Source organism: Gouania willdenowi, chromosome 16 (assembly GCF_900634775.1).
Source record: "Gouania willdenowi chromosome 16, fGouWil2.1, whole genome shotgun sequence".
In the NCBI taxonomy this organism is placed as follows: Eukaryota; Metazoa; Chordata; class Actinopteri; order Blenniiformes; family Gobiesocidae; genus Gouania; species Gouania willdenowi.
Window position 1 is genome coordinate 13967560 of NC_041059.1, and position 19323 is coordinate 13986882.

At 38.1% G+C, this 19323-nt stretch overlaps 1 protein-coding gene across 1 annotated transcript in view; it reads right to left on the minus strand.

Annotated features, from left to right (window-relative positions):
- Nucleotides 1–910: 910 nt before the first annotated feature.
- efna3b (ephrin-A3b) overlaps nt 911–19323 on the minus strand; it is an 85016-nt gene continuing 66603 nt past the window's right edge. Inside the window, exons 2-5 of the mRNA XM_028470751.1 lie at nt 13765–14057; nt 9565–9630; nt 8583–8660; nt 911–2838 (exon numbers count right to left, since the gene is read on the minus strand). Coding sequence (XP_028326552.1) covers nt 2720–2838; nt 8583–8660; nt 9565–9630; nt 13765–14057 — 556 coding nt within the window. The 3' untranslated portion in view covers nt 911–2719. The remainder of the gene's footprint in view (nt 2839–8582; nt 8661–9564; nt 9631–13764; nt 14058–19323) is intronic.

Sequence of the window (19323 nt, forward strand, 5' to 3'; positions counted from 1 at the left end):
ACCCGCACTGGATCAGACATCACTGTGTTGACTTTTTTTTTTTTTTTTTTTTCCATAGGCACAAAACATTGTCCCTGACCGGACAAGAGGATTTTAAATCAGGTAAAATGTAGCAACAAAAAAAAAAAAAAAAACCTTTGCAAGAGAGAATGAACATTTTCTGAAAAAGCAAAGACAAAACAAATCGTGGCATTTTTATATCTGTTATTTCTTTTGGTAAGAGTCAAATAAAAGCTGATAAAACACAGGCTGACTCTAAAAGTGTTAAGGTTTCAGTACCATCAATCTTGTTTAATGAGCCTTATAGGTTGTCCTTGTCCTTGGTTGCTTGAGAGGTCAGCCATTAGTTTACATTTAAAGAATTCACTGTACAGTTTTTAGGTTCAAGTTTAAATTCACTAAGAAAACATTCCAAGACTCATAGCGCAAATTAAAAGCCATGACATCTGATATAACTTGCATTTTGATCATATTTTCACAATATCTTAAAATACAAATCAGTGTATTATTATTATTATTTTTTTTTTTTTTTACATATCAAGGATTAGTTATTCAACCAGCCTTGTGACCTCCAGAAGCCATATCCTAGTAAACACTATGAATATCACTGGGAAAATTCAGACAGTGTTTATAGACTTGTTTTTGCTTGACATGTATGTCTGTGGACTGTGGGAGGATCACAAAGCTTAATATTTGTTTGCCTTTGCTTTTAAATCTATCAGTTGGTTTACTCAATCAAAAAAAAAAAAAAAAAAAAAAAAGAAAGAAAGAGACATTATCCAAATGAGTAAGTATTCATACTAAAAGTTATCCTTCCAAATGAAATTGACCTAATATTATATATCTATTTTTTTTTTTGTATACAAAGTTATATCTGTTCCTTTTAAGTTTACATTTGGCTCGACCACCCCGATAACCAGCTATTAAACCCCGTTCTGTCAAAAAAAAAAAATAAAAAATCTATAAACCACAACAATTTGAAAAAAAGCGTAGGTACAAAAAATCAGATAGCCATAAATGAAATAGAAAAGCAAAGAATAACAACACATTTCAACTTTGTAAAAATGCTTATTTCATCACATTTCATCTCGGCATTTAAATTCCATTCGTTGTCTGTTTCACGACATTTCCATGAGGACTTGAACATCTCACATGTCGATGGGTAAAATACAATGTGACCTTGATTGGCCAACTGTCATCTCCATCATGAACACCATCACTTTAATGCACACCTTCATCAGCTACTATAGAAAACCTTTGTAGACTATAGTACGTCATTGGCAGGGTTGGGTAACCATGTTGAATAAGGTGCTATAGTTGCTATGGAAACCCTTTCTGAAGCAAGGGACTGGTACAACTGGGTTTCAAAATGTCGTACCTCCCCACCAAAGCACTTGGTTTGTGTTTGTAACTTGCTGCTTTAGTTGGTTTAGATTTTTTTTTTCTTTTAGATTTTTGTATTTTTATAAGATGTAGTGTATGTCCAAGCCTTTTCAGCTTTTTAGTACCATTAAAAAAAAAAAGAAACTCTTTTGCTTTCAACACATAAACACACTCAACAAAAAACCATTTATCTGTCTGATGAGAGAATAAAGGAGTGGATGATACCATTGATGGAGCAGGCTGATACTCAAACATGGAGCACAGTAACACATCATATTGTCCGGTAATGACGCCGTTAAGAAAGAGTTGTGTAGTTGTTTCCTCCTCATTCTGTTCTTGTCCTTTATGCTTCTCTTTCTGTTAATAAAGAAACCTTCAGCCCTCTGCGAGGAGGGTCATATTGCTGAGTGTCTTTACGGCTGTGCCAAAGCCATTGTGTGCTTCATTAACCTCAGAGACTACAACCAAGTGCTTCAAGGACAAGACGGAAAAGTAACAAAGCAACTTATAACATCAGCAAACTCTGTTTTTTCCTCTTCAGACTCATGGTCTACGTAAATGCTCCTCGTAACGGTGGAAGTTTCTGATGTCTTCAATGCTGAACAAGCGGTGATACAGCCAAATTGAGAACGTAACAAAAACACGGATGATCTGAAGATGCAGGGGGTGTTTGTGAATAAACTAACATCTATATTCACTAGTCTCCTACGTATAGGACCAGAGTAGTTCATCAGCTGGTTCCTTCAAGTTGAGAAATTTCCCAAACATTAAAGATAAAAAAAACAAGAGCAACAAAAAAAAGGCCATTTTAAGCTCAAATCTACTTGATGCAGTTCATCTGAGTTCAGTTAAAGTCCTCTTGTAAGAAACTATGGCAACTAGCCCTACGGAAGGGTGATGGCCAATCAGATCAAAGAAAAAGTCTTCAAGTGATGTCCAATTGGGTGGTTGGATTTCTCCTTTCTATCCAGATGCCAGCCTCACAGCTCTTGTACAAATGCTTTGTGTATAAGCTCAACCTGTGGATACACACACACACACACACACACACTGGCACGCACAAAATGTGGCACAAAAACACACATTCTACCACAGCGGAATCTGTGCTACCAAAAGCCTGAGGGTCTTTTAGCACCACCAACAGATGTACAACTACACCACTCACACACACTCACACTGTGATCTTTGAAAACTCTAATTTGAAATGCTTTTTTCCTTCTCGCCCTCTACTCCTGTCCTTCTTCCCTTCTTGACCCGCTCCTCGCTCTTCCACCCGGTGATGCTGTCCACCCTCCCAAGGCTAGTTGGCATGGTGACGCTGATGGGATGGCCGTTGCTAGGAGATGAAAAGAGTAGCCAGAAAGAGCATCGTCATTGTGAGAAGAAGGCGATCCCTGGACGGGCTGCTCCCACTGACGCTTTTCTCCAGTTTAGGAACAAAGGGGTTGTATTCATCTGGGAAAAGACATTAAAAAAAAGACATTATCACAGTGCTTTAATAGGATTTTTATTCAAAATTTGGGAAAACATTTTTCTTTTTTTTTTTACAAGACATTGTTTCGCTAAACAGCTTGGAGAAACAAATGTAACTGATTAACAACAAAGATGTAATTAAAATTGGAACATCAAAGAAAACATTGTGGAATGCAGCTGATAATCAGAAAGCTTAATGAACTATATTTATTCACGCAGAATTCCCTGTGCAACACACACACACACACACACACACACACACACACACACACACACACACACACACGCACACACACACACACACACACACACACACACACACACACACACACACACACACACGGTGTGTCTGAGCCTATTCTAAAAGCAGTCTATAGCTAAGGGCGCACATGTTTCTAAGTCTAGTCAGTGAATAAACGCACAAGTAGCCAGACAGTTTGAAACACATTCACACCAATCAAACACTTGTGGTGAGACGTTTACAGATGTTAGCTCCTGCTGATGTGCGATTATCGTGCGTACTGTGGGTGGTTACTACAATGGAGCGGGAATACCCCCGCCGACGAGTGCTGCTGAGTGACACATCTGTCTCGATCATAATTTCCAGGTGCAGAATTACAACTAGTTGACACCTGGTCTTAGAGATGGTCCTCTGTGGTAGAGCCACAGGGGCCACTAATGAGATTCATGCAGTTAAACATCGTAACCGTCCAATAACTGAGGACTTGTCTGCACGGGTGCTGACTGGCAGAATGATGACGGTTTTAAAACACAGCAGACTGAGGAGCATCTTTTAAATCTGGTCTCAAAATATGTCTTATTATCCTCCATCAGCTAATGATACACACCTACTTACAGTCTCACACTGTGGCAGATAATCATGTAAATTACAGTGTGAGTCTTCGTCAGTGAGCCTGTGACGTGAAGTCATGGGTCATCAATGACGTTGACATAATGTTTTGTATCTAATCTTTGTTTTTGAAGAAAAGCCATAATGATACGTGTTACCGGCTGCTTCATCTGTTTGAGGTAAAAGAGATCTTTTGTTTTCTCATCCACAGCATTGTTTAGTTCCCTTGTCCTTTACAGCAGCACTAGTCAAATATTAATATCTGCCACTGGAGGCCATGCACAGCAAACAGGGCTCAATAATAGAGTAGTTAAGGTGTGTCAAACTAGGGGCCAAATACAGAACAGCTTGATCTCAAGTGGGCCACAGATTTTAAGCAGAAAAATGAGTAATTCCAACCTTATTGTGCCATAGTTTGCACTTCTATGTATACATAGAATACTAAGTATGTAAGAAACCGACAATAAGTGATAGGTATCAGTCCCAACTGGATCTTCACTTTAAACTTCCTAGATTTTGTATCCAATTTCTATTTAATTAAGGGAAATATAATTTTCTTTATTTCAGACCCGGTGTATATATACACCATACAATCAAACACAAAAACAGACATTATGTAATAATTTCAGCATTTTTTTAAAATTGAAATTAAAGGATTTTGTAAGAATTTACACTTTTTTCAACAGTTTGACATTAAAAATGACTGCAATCATGAAATATAAGCATCTGGAAAATCGTAAGCGCATGAAAAAATTGTTCAGTTTCATTTACACCATTAGTTCCCAAACTTTTCACACCACCTTCAGACATTGAACCTGAAGCCACGTAACCCATACTCCTGCAACCTTAAAAAACATAATAATGTAATGTCATGTACAATGTAGCCCTACAGCACAAATCTGACCCTTTAGACCATCAAATTCGGTCTGCAGGAGAAAGTTAAAAAGACAGTGATTGTTGTTGATAAATCAGCTTGGATATCTCAAATATCTAAATACACAAATTCAATGTATATTCCACAATATTTGTAGAATCACAATTTTCCCATGCTTTTTTCCCATGACTCCAGTAATTTAAAATTTAAAATTGTTCAAAGAAGTAAATTTTCCTGCAATTATTTAACATAATTTCCCTAAATTAATTAAAATTTGGTCTCAAAATTAATGAAATTTCAAAGAGAAAATCCTGCAGGGACTGATATGTCACTTATTGCTTGGAAAGTTATATGTTACACATTAATCAATGTTTTTTTAATTTCTGTTCACGTACCCCCTATGACAATTGGCGTACCCCTGGGACCACTTTGGGAACCTAGGATTTACACAGTGAATCGTGTTTTCTGTACTTTTTACTTTCTCCTGCGGGCCAAATTGGATACTTCAAAGGGCCTGATTTGGCTCCCGGGCCATGAGTTTGACACTATGGAGTAGCTTTAAAAAAAAAAAAACAACTTAAAGTTAGATCATGACAATTAGCCGAGTTGTCTCAATACATATACGTACAAAGTTTCAAATGACTGATTTGGGTTTTAAAAGAGATTATTATTCCAATAATTGCTTCAAATGAATTACGATAATTAAAAGTGAAGTCCGCAATCTTGGAAAGCTAGCATGATTTGAGCTAGCAAGACCTCCTCTGAGCTCCGTCCAAAGCCACGAACCCCTCAAGCTTGACCGCACATCTGATATAAAAACTAAATCCCCTCGAAGCAGAAAAGAAAAAAGTCCAACGGAAAGACAAAAACGATCTGCATCACTTTTCAGGCCCTTCAGATGAATCATTTGTAGTATTTCCGAGAACAATGTCAGGTGACCCGTTTTACAAACAGGAGAAGGGAGGGACAAGATATGAAGACATCTGATTGGCTCTTTTCATTCAGACCGAATGGCAGGGATTGGTCAGAGTTTTTACAGGATTCCAGCTGCTACAGAGGTCTGATTCTTTCAGTTTCTTTTTCTGGATACATAATAGTAATGTCTACTGTCAGGATGGAAGGACCATTTAACCCAGAATAACAAAATGTGTTTCTGAACAGGATTTAAAATAATCTATATTAAAACAACAGGGGAAAGTAAGATATTCCATGGTTATTTTTTACTCATTCTATATTCAAATGTTTTGCGTTTTTCTAATACATAATGATTGATTTTTTTTTGCCTTTTTTTTGTGATTTGTCATCATTTTAGTCACTAAGGGCTACACATGTGTTTTCCGGTCCAGCCTTGAGTCACTGCACTTGTTTGTGTTGTGTCACTGATATCTGACCCAGTGTTACTGGAAAAGCAGCCCAAACACACAGGGAGTCAAAGGACTGGTAATTGCTACAATGAACCCCCATTAGAGAAAAAGCTTTGGATTTCATTTCTAATGGCCTGACCTGACAGTCAGACACAGTAACCTGAGCCAACAGGGTGGGCAAACGAGAATATATCTCCACTGAAAGCCATCACTAATCACATGGCGGCACAGGGAGCCGCTCACACCATTCCATCTGCGTTGTAAATGAGATCTAAATGAAATCTAATACGGCAGGCCGTATTCATGAGGGAACCACTGTTAGTTTATAGACATTGATTGAAAGGGGCACCAACAGGAAATAAACTGTGAGCAGTAAATAGGACAGAAAGAGGGGAAAGCAAACAATATTAAAATAATTTGACTATTTTCTTACAGAATATGAGTGTGCGTGTTCATCATGGGTGAGTTTAAATTTACAGAATTTCAAACCATAATGAGATGATTTGAATCTGAACAGTAGCAGGAATAAGCATAAATACAGTGAACAGGAAGGTACTTTCCATATTCCCTGCTGACTTCTTCACTTTTTGTAGAACCGCTCAACTCACAGCACTACAGGTAAAACCGACCCACAAGAGCTATGGTGATTTATAGTATATGTTTAGCAATAACACATCACTAAATATTGGCAACGTTTTAATACTCTCCCATTTCCCCCCTGGGTTAGTGCATCAAATAGCTACAGAAACACAATTTTTACATAACTGTGCATCCTCAGAGACACGTTTTAAATTCTCACACTTTCTTTACTGGTTAGGAGCATTTTCTGGACTGAACTTGCCTTTTGCTTAAGGAAACCCATTACTGAATACTGAATACTGAATAACCCTGAGATGAAAATCACTTTTTCAAAATGGAAGAAGAAAAAAATAAATAAATCAATTTTACACATCAAAAGGTGAATAAACTGAGTTCAGGAGGCTTTTTCTTCCATAGCATTTACCTGCTCCGAGACAAAATATGAACGTTAGAACAGAAAGGAAGTTGTGTTTCATCCAACCTGTTATGGCTTAAAGCTATTTACTGCAGCCACTGGTGAGAATGCAGAGGGCATTAAAACTGGTTTATTACTCCAGCATTGCACAAAACTCTTGTGTATGCTGTTGGATAGTTTTTCATCTCCTGAGGAAGTGTGTGATTTGTTTATGATTGTAGAATTGTGTGGAAAAAAAGGAATAAAGTAAAAATCGTGTCCTTAAAAGCACCAGTCAGCAGTTATTAATAAAGCTTGAATTCATCACTTGTTGTGTAATCTTAGGATCAGGAGCTACATAAAGACAGGAAGCATTGTAACCATTAGTCCACTACAGCAGATCTTTTAGTACTTTTTGTGCAATATTCTTATGAAACTCTGTGTTCTTTGCTCAATGAAGTGAAAACGGCACGAAATGTGTGAAATGATTCTTAATGTGGTTATTTATCAGGATCAGCAGTGTGCCAAGCCAGCTGGTGCTGAGAAGTTAGCTGCACAGCATGTTCATTCGTGGAAACTGCACATTTCACGTCGGTTGGCCACTTTTGATGCCACATGGCCGAGTATCAACGACCCGTTTGCTGACACATTTAATGGGTACGGCTGGTCATGTTGCATATTTTTACAAAACCTTGACAAATTTGACAGCAAAACAACAGCATCCTTTCCAAGTAGCACCATTGTATGTGACCGATAATCATTCTTAGTCAGTGTCCCAGTGTCCTACTTATTACTGCCCAGCTGTAATAACACAAACGTTCACTTTTCCAGGTCAATGTTTTTCAAAGGATGCAACCATGTTCGACCCTTTGGAAGATCTCAGAATCACAAGACAACAAAGCAGAACTCCAGTAACATTTATAGGATCTCTCCAGTTACTCCAGGACACATAATTATTCTTACTTCTAGTGACAAATATATCTAAACACTTACTGTATAGTCACCTGACAAAGGCAAATCTTGTTTTCAGATATTTAGAGTAAATTTAAACTTATCAGTAGCTTTTTAATACATGCAAGAGTTGTTTAGTTTTTTTTCAAGAATTTAGCTAAACCACTTTGTTAAGAGTTAGATATGTATTTAAAAACGTTTAAAACAAAAGAGACAATGTTTAACTGTTCAACCTTGTTATGGTGTCTTGTCTCGGTCTCAAACTGTTGTCTTGAGCACAACACTAGTAGATGAATTCATTTACTTTCTAGAAATTGTCTATTGAAACCAACAAGTAACTTAAAGTCAAAAGTAAAAACTTTCTTTGCGCTCATAAAAAAAAAACACAAAACAAACATTGTTTAAAAGCCAATCGCATCATTTTAAATTGTGAAAAGTTTGATCTTGAAGCACAACTTCTTTGATCTTTATTATGTTATCGCTCTCTGCTTTCTAAGTGTTATTTAAAACAAACACATTTGATTAGAACATTTCTGAAAGTCCTAAAAATAAAAGCTTACATAATTGTAGAAGTGAATGAGTCTTTGTATGATTTTGGGACACCAGACGGAGATAGATTTGTGCTTATGCAACTTCTTTCCTTCTTACTTGTGCTTTCTCTGTGCGCGTGAGAGTGTGTGTGTTCGTGTGCATGCGTGTGCGTGCGTGACTCACCAATATCATCAATGTTGAGGCCTGGCCTGAGTGTGTAGTCTGGCTCTGTGGGCTCTGGCTCATCATCTGCATCAGAGGCTTAGAGGAACAGGGACAGACAGGGGTTAAAACACCAGTCCAACGTAAAGGATTTCAATTACATTCAGTGTGACATCTTGAGATACACATCAAAGACAGAGTTTAAAAAAAAAAAAAAAAGAAAGAAAAAGGTTGCAGGGGTTAAAAGAAGCATAGCCTTTAGCAAGCAACATGAAAAGCCACAACTACACTTGGGGTCCTGACAGAGAGCTACAGAGAAAGAAGTGAAAGAACAAGTGTGAAGGGAGGCAGATGAAAATGAAGAGAGCCAGTGTGTGCAGAAGGGAAGAAAAGCAAAAGGCGGTTAAAAAGAGGAGGCTCATAACCGCAGGGCTGTGGAAGTTAAAAGGACCGGACAGGCCGTGGATCAAAGCCTGCTGAGTATGTGTGTCAGTGTGAGAGTGAGAGAGAAGGTCGAGAGATTGAAGAGTAGCAGAAGATAGAGAGAGAGGATATAACACTACATATACATAACCACCCACTGACCGCACATGGCGGTAAATGACTTCTGACAAGGAGTGAGGAAGGAAGGTTGAAAGATGAGGGAGGAGCGTAAGAAGGTGTGAGTCGGGCTCTCATTTTTATAGCTGTGGAGGACAAAGAATAAAGGAGAAGACAAGGAGAAGGCGAGAGGAACTGAAGACACTGAGAAAGAGAAGAACAGGGGGAGTTCTTTGCAGTGACAGAAAATGCTGCGGGGAAAACGCAGCAGGGGTATAAATAGCTGTGCCTGATGTGGACTGTCTTCAGATTGCTTCTACATTTATATGCAGCGTGTGTGAGTGTGTTCATGGGGAGTCCTCTGCCTTCCAGATGGGTAGAGAGCCCAGATGGGTGCAGGTAAAGTCCAAGCAATGAATTATGGTCCAAACACACACACACGCACACACACACACAGGCTTACCTGTGGAGCAGCAGACGTACACTCGTAGTCTCAGACAGCTGCGGCCGTGGTGATGAGTTGGTGTGGCTGAACAACAAATATTAAACAATAGATTAACATTATATACACATACACACACAGTCTTCTTGGGGAAAAAATACCCAAGATTAGGGCTGGGCGATATGGACCATGGTTGCACTTCTCAACAGGGAGGTAAACAGTGTTAGTTACGATGTAAATCATAGGCTGTAAAGTGTAAATGGATAAGAAAGACATTGAAAATCTGAAGCTGCGTGCGTATGCCTCTGCTACAGGAAAACAACACTCACGAACACGGAGGCACGGTTAGCTTAGCTTGTCGGTAGTTCGGCAGTAATACACAAAGAAAGAGAGCCTGGTGGAGCTGCAAACAAAACACTACCTTATTCACCACAAGAAACCACCACACCACTGAGTATGCAGCATTTAAAGCTAGAAATCATGCTAATGCTAAACTTGTATTACTACTGGTGTGAAATTATGCTACAATATTCATGACAGTAAAATAGACCATCCTAAGTCAATATACTGCAGCAATTCCTCTCTCAACCAGTAGAAAATGCTGTGAACACCTGATTATGCATGAAAAAAAAAAAATACTGACATATACCGTGAAACCGTTCGAATTTTGAAAAATACCATGATATACATTTTTGGTGATATTGCCCGACCCTGCCGGTGGGAATTTAATCCAAGCGGTGGTGGAGTTGCTGCTTTCACTACTTCTCAGAACAGCATTAAAAGCACATTTAGGTGGATTTCTGAGTGCGTTCTAACATAAAACTTCACAGAACTCACTCGCACGTACTGTCTTTTTTTGTCTACAAGCATGAAATACGGCATACTTGCAGTTTTTGAGTGGGAGCCGATTCTCAACAGGGTCGCCATATTGGACCATTCAAAATTTGCATCAGCAAATATAACCCTGAATGGTCTTTCTGGTCAGACTTCATTTGAATTAAAATCATCAAGATTTATATCGTATATTGCCATTTTGAGAGAAAATATCAAGATATGAGTTTTGGTCCATATCGCCCAGCTCTAATATAGATCTTGATAATTTTAATTCAAATGAAGTCTTACCAAATACACAATTCAGGGTTAAATTTGCTGATTTATTAACAAACAATTGCACAATATGTGACACTTTTGGCTTTTTCTTCCCCTATAAGCAACAGCACGTGTGAGTGAGTTCTTTAGTGTGGATGTTTAGAGGTAGGTCTGTGTTAGGTCACACTCAGAAATCTATCCAACTGTGCTTTTAATGCTGTTCTGAGACGTAGTGTAAGCAGTGACTCTGAAAAAAAACTCTTTTAAAACAAAATAAGCTTATCGATATAGGTGATATTGTAAAATAGGAAACTCAATATATATTGAATATCGATATATCGCCCAGCCTTGCCCACGATACATTTCACTCCAAAAAAGAAGTGTTACAGACATTTTCACTGCTAATTTGTACTTTCAGGTAGTCTGGTTTCCTCCCACAGCAATGAATCCAGTTTGTTAGGGTAATTAGACGTTCTAAATTGCTCATGGGGTAAAAGAGTTTATGTGAGTATCTGTGTGTGTGACCCCTGTGTTAGACTGACTCTCCAAACTTGCATTTTAAGTAGAATTGAATAATTTGAGTTTTTCATTAAAATGTAAAACCTCTTAGAAAAGACATTGTGAGCATTCTGCAACATTACTTCAGTGCAGCGAGAACGAGTCAATCGTTGCTCTAATTGAGTTAAAACTGTGAATGTGGAAGGCTTGATGCTGTGTTTCCATCAGAGCCTACTGAGCGTTGGTTAGTTTGAAGTTCATGAGTAAAACTTTGCCATCAGTGTAGTGAAAAGCTTAACAACACTAATTTGGCAGTGACTGCCTGAAAACTACAGGCGGCGACTTCTCATGCAACACAGCCGTCCTGTTTACAACTGAGAGAGGACAAGTGTGTTGACCCGAGTGTGTGAGTGGAACTAAAAAAAAGCTCCTCACAGAACGCCAGGTCGGCGAGAAATTTACGAGGTTTAACAGAAGAAAAAGAATTTGACCACCAAAGTGAAGCAGACCACACAAGAGAAAATACATTTAACAAAAAGGATATGAGCTAAACAATAAGATAAGACCAAACAAGTCGAGATGTTCTAAACACAGATAAAATTAGCAAAGCCAAAATATAAGATATGATAAGATAAAATACATTAAGCAAATATATACAAAAGCAAGATAAGATATCCCATGATAAGACAAGCTAAAATCAGATATATAAGCCCTGACATACTAAATTAAACTAAGCTAAAATAAGATGAAGCCAAATATGCTAAAGTAAGCTAAAATAAGATAAAATTATACTCAGCAAAGACAAGCTAAGATAAACCAAGATATATGCTACTAAGTTAAGATAAGGTAGTCAAAGATAAGATAAGGTAGGCTACGATAAGCTAAGGTAAAGCAAGATATAAGCTAATAAGTTAAGATGGGCTCAGAAAAGGTATGCTAAGCTAAGCTAAGCTAAGCTAAGATAAATTAAGATGAGATAAAACCCCAAACACACTTTACAGGAATAAAATGATATAAAAGATTATTCAATCACAAAAAGGGAGAAAAAAAACAATACTGTTTACTGTTGTTGATGAATGACATAATATAAATCTGATTTAGTTTTGTCATCAAACTGGCCCACTTTGTGTTACTGTGATTGACAATGACATTTGAAAACCAAAGATGCCTCCGTAATAACACTGCTGTTACCTGCAGCTGCCCAAGCACAGCATGTGTTAGGAGAACAGTTCAAAATACCTTTTCAATCTTTATAAATAAACATAACAGGTTGTACAACAGAACAAAGCAAGTGCGCCACAGTCAAGCTACTTTTAAAAAAATGAACATTTTTGATCCATTGTGCTGCGTGGGCCTCTTAATTGGCTTTTGCTAAACACAACTTTCTTGTCACGTGTCTGTAAAAATGCATGAAGGCCCCAAAGTGAAGTTTGTGCCCTGCAGATTTATCTTAAGTTAATCAATTCATCATTCATTATGTTACAACTGGCATGAGGTGTTGTGAGGTAACTTAATTTGCAATTAAGAAAATGGATGAGCCTCCATGACTGCAGAGTAATATGATTAAGGAGCAATTTGTTACATCTTAATGACTTGATGACAGACTTTGGATAATCCGAGCTGTGTACTCCTCAGATCTATCAAACAATTAATAAAAAAAACTAAACCTAATTTTGTTTCAATCTCCTTCTGAGAATATAGGAGGAAAACAATTTTCAAAATCAAATTTAGATATCAATTACTCTATAAATGTATACTCTAAAGCACAATATTATTTTATAACCTAATGGTTTACAATGTTGTTTTTAACCACTAGAATAAAATAGAATAGAATAAAGTTTATTGCCATGTGTACATGGCATTTTTTTCCAATTACAATTCAATTCCAGTTATTTCTTATCCTCAGAAAGTTGATTACAATTACGAAAGATAGATTACAAATAGTCACAATTACTGAGCCTGAAATAAATTACCTAATAAAAGTTAACCTTCCTCTTGTGTTAATTTTCTGTTAGCATCTATGATAACGGGTTATAAATAAGCAGTAAAATACTATACAAACAAATATTTATCATCTAATTTCTTCCTATCTATTGGCTACCTTGTTAGGCTTCTTAATCAATGAAAATATAGGTTTTAATATATTTGATGTGGACGTCTGAGCCTTTTTAGTCTCAGTATACCCCAAGATTTATTTTTTTTTAAATTGTTCAAAAGTGGGAAAGCTTGATATGAAACATATTTTAATGATTGTTAATGAGATATGTGTAGAACTATGCATAGAACAGTTTTGCATAAAATTATAATTGACAATTTTTCTCGAATTTTCATGGCAATTCCAATGACAAACTCAGTTATCTAAACTATATTACAATTTGATCACGATTACAACAGCAACAGATTTACTAAATTACAATTATATTTATGCCATAATTGTAATGAATTGTCAATTACATGATTACAATTATAATTGACCCCAACCCTGGTTGGAATTGATTTAAATAAATACCCCTCCCTGTCAGTAGGGGGCAGTAGCCTGCAGTGTGCTACTTTAGAATGTGTCACAGGAAGTGTGCAATGGCTCAGAACACATTGGAAAGCACTGGTTTAAACCCCTGGACTGAGTGAACTCACAGATGTAGTAATACTCCTGGCCAACGTGGAACTCGTAGCCCAGCGAAAAGGCGCTGTAGCGCTGGAACTTCTCTGAGAACTTGATGGGCGCGTGGGGGGCGTGAGGCCGATTACACTCCCACCGCTTGAAGCCCAGCTGAGGGTCACAGCTCCTGTAACCACGGTAACTGACCATGTAGAGGATGTACTGCTCCCCGGTCCCGACCACGCGCTGGGTGTCGTTGTAATGAGGGCAGTAGATGTCCAAGTAGTCGTTTACGTTCACCTGCATAGTGTAGCCCTCCCTACGAAGACTGGAGGAAAAACAGAGAGAAAAGAGTCATGACTTTGACTTTAAGGTGTGAAAACACACATTTTAAGAAGTCGGACCTTATTTGCCTGTCACGCCTACACTTTTTCTAGTTTATTTTTTTGTTTGGGAGGCGGTGGCAGCCAAAGTGAGCACATAGCAGACATGTTGATGTATGAGCAGTGGGGTTATGGGACAATGCTGCGCTGACACCAGTAGAAGAAGCTCAAGGAGCTGTGGCCCTTGGGCTTGTGTCTATAATAAATAGCCAGCACTGCAAATTTTTGTATGCAGCATCCCCTGCAACCACACAAATGAACACACACACACACACACGCACGCACACACGCACACACACACAGAGTTGTGACAGTAACACTATAAAATCACAAGGGGGCAGCAGTGTGCCATCATTAACCTGAAACCATTGCCTGCTTTTTCCTCTTCTAGGTCATGTCTCCTGGGAGATTATTATTCAATTATTAAATGAAGATCGAAACACTGTTCTACCAATCTACATTACCACTCGCCTCAAACCCTTCTCCAGTTTGCTTTTCTCTCCCTCGCTCTCCTCCTCTCTTATACCTACACGAGACCAACAGGAGAGAAAGATTAATTTATTCCACATTTATCCCTCCCATCCCTCTGTTTTTCACTCTGCTCTCCTCATTTTATCTCTTACGAGCCTAAAGAGGAGACTTACTTTGTGAAGGTGTTATTAGAGTGTAACAGCATTAAAAGTGTTAATTGAACCACAGTTAAAGTGAAGAGAGAGAGAGAGAGAGAGAGAGAGAGAGAGGAGTTTGGCCTCTTGAAGGAGTCATGAATGCAAATTGAGTAAAAGAGCGATGCAAGCCAGGATGAAGAGGACAAAGGAAAAAAGGCAGGGTGAGCAAAGATGAAGAGATAATGGGAGTAAAGAAAAACGAGCTAATTGGGGGTGCAGTTCATGATATTTCAAATATCCACAAAGGAGAAAATGGCTTTTGGATTCTGGCTGTTGACTTCTGTGCAGACAAAACCCTTTTAATATGTGACATTCAAAACACATATGAACTGGATATACATTTATACGGAACTAATGAACTCAAATCAAACAGTATTTCAAATGAATGACAATCCGCAAAGATCAAAATGTACTTGTTGAATGGCAAAAAATAAGTATTCAGGTTCGGGAGTGAGATACTGTTAATAATAACACTGTTGCCCTGTAATAGCTGGAATATATGTTGAAATGACATGCAATGCTTACAATACTCCCTCATGAATAATGGATATTTTTACACCATGGAAAACTAAAAAGTAAGTATAATAATGCGATTAATGCATCCCAAACAGAAAAGAAGGTGATTATTAACACTGTAATATTTGTAGACTGTATGTTTCCTGAATAATTACTACAATCGATTTGTAATTTGATATGAATTATTCCCATTAATCTTGATTAAAAGCATTATTTGTTTCTCTTTTGGTGAAAGCCGAATGAGGTTCAAGCTGGAAACATCATGGAACGGTCACATGATACATAGATCTGACGTGAGACCTACAATAGAATGATGGAGCATTTGGACGGAGGGAGCGAAACATAAGATTCATAGGAGGAGACGAGAGATAGTTGGGGTTAAAAGCAGCGGAGTCCAGCCACCAGGGAGTGGAGGGTTGGGAGTAGGAGGGAGGGAGAAGAAGCAACAGCTATGAGCAAGATCAAAGTGGGCCTGGATCAATGTCACTACTGTAAAATCGCATCAGCGAGTGTGAGACACACACACACACACACACACACACACACACACACACACACACACACACACACAGAGAGAGAGAGGAAGTATGTTTCCCATATAAATCCGTCATAGGGTAATGCCACAGAGTTAGCCCTCGCCTCCCTATTATCTCCCTGGCCTGTTGGAGCATTGCGCATCAATAAAACACTTTGACAGTAAGAGCAGGCCTTCCTCTCTGTAATAGTAGCTTGGTGAACTGGTTTACTCGCTTGTTGTCTGGATGGGAGGTTCTGAAGACTTGGTTCAGTGGCACTGATGGGAGGAAAAGGCTTAATCTTATGGATTACGCTCTAAATCACAAGAAAAACAGCATAAAGTTCACCAAAATGAATCCACGGGGGGGAAAAAAAAAACTCGATAAATATATATACTGTACATCTTACTAAGAATGAGTCATGCCACGCCTACTTCCAAATTGGGTTACAAAACTCGATACCGAAAGTATTTTTTTTTTTTCGATATTTGCAAATAAGTCAATTTTGCAACAAACTCCTAATCCTAACAAAGACTGAGGCCCACATTTAGAATCATTGGTTTTAGGAAGCTGTAGGTTTGAAATGTACCAAAAGACTATCCTCAACACATACAAGCTTATCTGAATGAGAACTTTCAAGGACACTGGCTAGGACAAAGTGGGTGGCAGTACATTTTTCTGATTTAACACCTGCAGACTTCTACTTTAGAGGGACCTTCAAGGATGTCGCAAAGTGCAGAAACCTGACGGTGCAACTTTAATACAGAAATTAAAAATGTATGCACTGCAATTCGCCCAAAGGTTTTAAACAAGAGTTTGTGATGCTTATAAACTAAAAAGTCTATAAAATAATGACCACCTAGCTGGAGAATTGTTGTACTTGTAGAGAGGCATAATATAAAAGTTGTGTACCGTAATCTCATGATATCTGAATAATTTCAGGAAAAAATGACAACCTCTTTTCTCCTTTTACACGGAATACTAATTTTCTTTGATGTTGTATTTCACGCTTCATTTAAAAACCAACTCTAAACAGTTGTAAATGCAAACATAGCTCTATTACTGTGATTAAATAAAAAAGGAAATCTTCACAGTTGGTGAAATAATTTTTGAAGCATGACATTTATAACAACAGAGGGTTTGAAAGTTCACTGGAGCTCTAGCCTAGAAGGAGAGTCTTACTTTATTAAGGCACATTTTTCACACAGCTCATTAAACCCTCTCGTCAGGCGGGCCAGCAAATGTAGGAGAACTTCTCACTTTACGGCAAATTTTAGAGTTATCCCAGCAGTGGTCCAGAAGATTGTCATAAAAGCTACAAAGAAAGACAAAGAGAAATATAATGCAACATTAAACCAAAGTGATATTTAACTGTTAGACAGCTCTTTTGTCTTCTCCTTGTCACGAAACACAGCACGAGGACCTTATACCTTCCACTGCATTGAACTTTCTGGGTAATAACCACACATCTGTTTTGCGAGTTCAAGCACAGTCACAAGCTAGTTTGTGAGGATTTTTATAGGCATTTCGCAAAAGTGCAAAACTTCAAATCTGGGGGATTAAAAAAAGAAAGAAATTAAATCCAATTTACGATTATTGAAGCTGTGCAATTACTGCAGCGACGGGTCATAATGTGCTTTCACTGAAAAAAAAACTTCTTGAAATCTATTTCAGCCACTTCACGGGAGATGCTGCCTCTTGATGAGACACTTCCTGGTTTGAACATGATTGCTCAGAGTGCGGTTGCCCCTCTCTCTCTGTGTCCACCCTAATGGCTGCCTATGCAAGGTGTATTCAACACTTAAGAGCCTTTCTAAATCTGTGTACCTTTCGTTCTTTGGTTATTCCATTTCAAACCCAAACGAAAATAACAAATAAACAGTGTTAAAAACAGAATTCAAGAAAAATCAAAAACCAAAAAAGCAGCATTTTTCTGTTTTAAAATCAAATCTTCTGTTTGTGTGATATTTGGATATTAAAAGGAAACTAGGACGAGAGCTTCATGTTTTAAGCTCACCACATAGAGGGGACCCACAGATGGGGGCAGACTTTCACTCCCTGATGACAAAAAGGAGCAACGCATAAGTCACATTACTGATGAACAGGTAAATATAAACATTATTAATACATCCATTTAAAAAAATTGAATGTTACGAAAAGCATGCACATGATGTGATTAAAAGAACCAGAGGCGGTGTAATGACTCTACTGGTGCTCCTCGTTTCTTGTGATCAACTTCCATGTGTGTTAACGCCTTCCATTAGTGGCTAGTGGTATTATAACGTGCAAAATAATTATTTTTACTGCCCTCAAAAAAGCTGCGTAATTGTTTTTGCAAAAGTGTCAAATTGTAGAAAAACATAGAACATCTATTGTTCCTCACACCAGCCTCACAGTTGATAGTCAGTTACCAGTTTATTTGGACCGTGACACCACAAAACAAAACATAAACGTGAGCAGCTTTTTATGAGCTAAAACATCCACAGACTGCATGAAAACAGGAGCAGGACCAAAAAACTGCTGAAATAAACCCTAAACAGTCGTATTGTGTGAGGAGACCTGGTCCAGGACCTGAGGAGGGAAACCAGGTGCAGGTGCAAACTTCTCGTTCTTATTTCCCCGTAAATATCCAAATATTTCATAAACAGAACAAGATTTTGTTTTTAAGTCAGTAAAACCACACCGTTTATGTTATTTTGATTAAGTTTTAAAACGGAACAACCAAAGAACAAAAGGTACGCAGATTTTTCTGATTAAGGCAGGTGTAAAAAAAGTTTGATTCAAATAATGACATTAAGTCCTTTCAGTGGCCAAATGTTCTCGTCTTCTTTCATAACGCCACAGTTGTGAAATCATTTCCATGATTAAAGTAAAAAAAAGAACCACAGGTGGCTGATGCTATAAAATCTTAAATACAATAACGTTAGAAAAGCCAGAGGAGACATCGCTGTGGGTCACAAGGTTGAGCTGATTTAAAAGTTGTTCGACATTGTTACAAATGGTTGCCAATCAGGACTTAAAAGTCACTCTGTCCCCAGAGGCCAGTACTCGTAATCTGATCTCGGTTCAGAACAAGTTGTTGCTAGAGAAGTCCAATCAACCGGGGTAAGGGCAGGTGTAATTGAATGGCTCCCCTGCTAATAAAGAAAAATCCAAGAGATCTGCAGCGTGACTGAGACTTTAATCAAACAAGAGCAAAGACCTTCCTTCACCTTTGCTTTTACTTCTCTCATCACTATTGTGTCCCCATTTTTTCTATACCTGCTTATCCATCACATGGTTGGAATGCAATATGGACATTAGGATTCCAGTCGCGCACATTCACTCATTTAGACACACTCCAAACAAACATATGTAGATGTTAGATATGTAGACAATAAAAGGGAATCAGAGGAACATCGACTCAATGCTCAGGGGGAACATGCCCACTCAGCAAAAAAGAGACAGAGGCCAACAATCACTGTGTTTGCTATGCAAGCATTGCTAGCCGTCGCTACACAGAACGACATTTG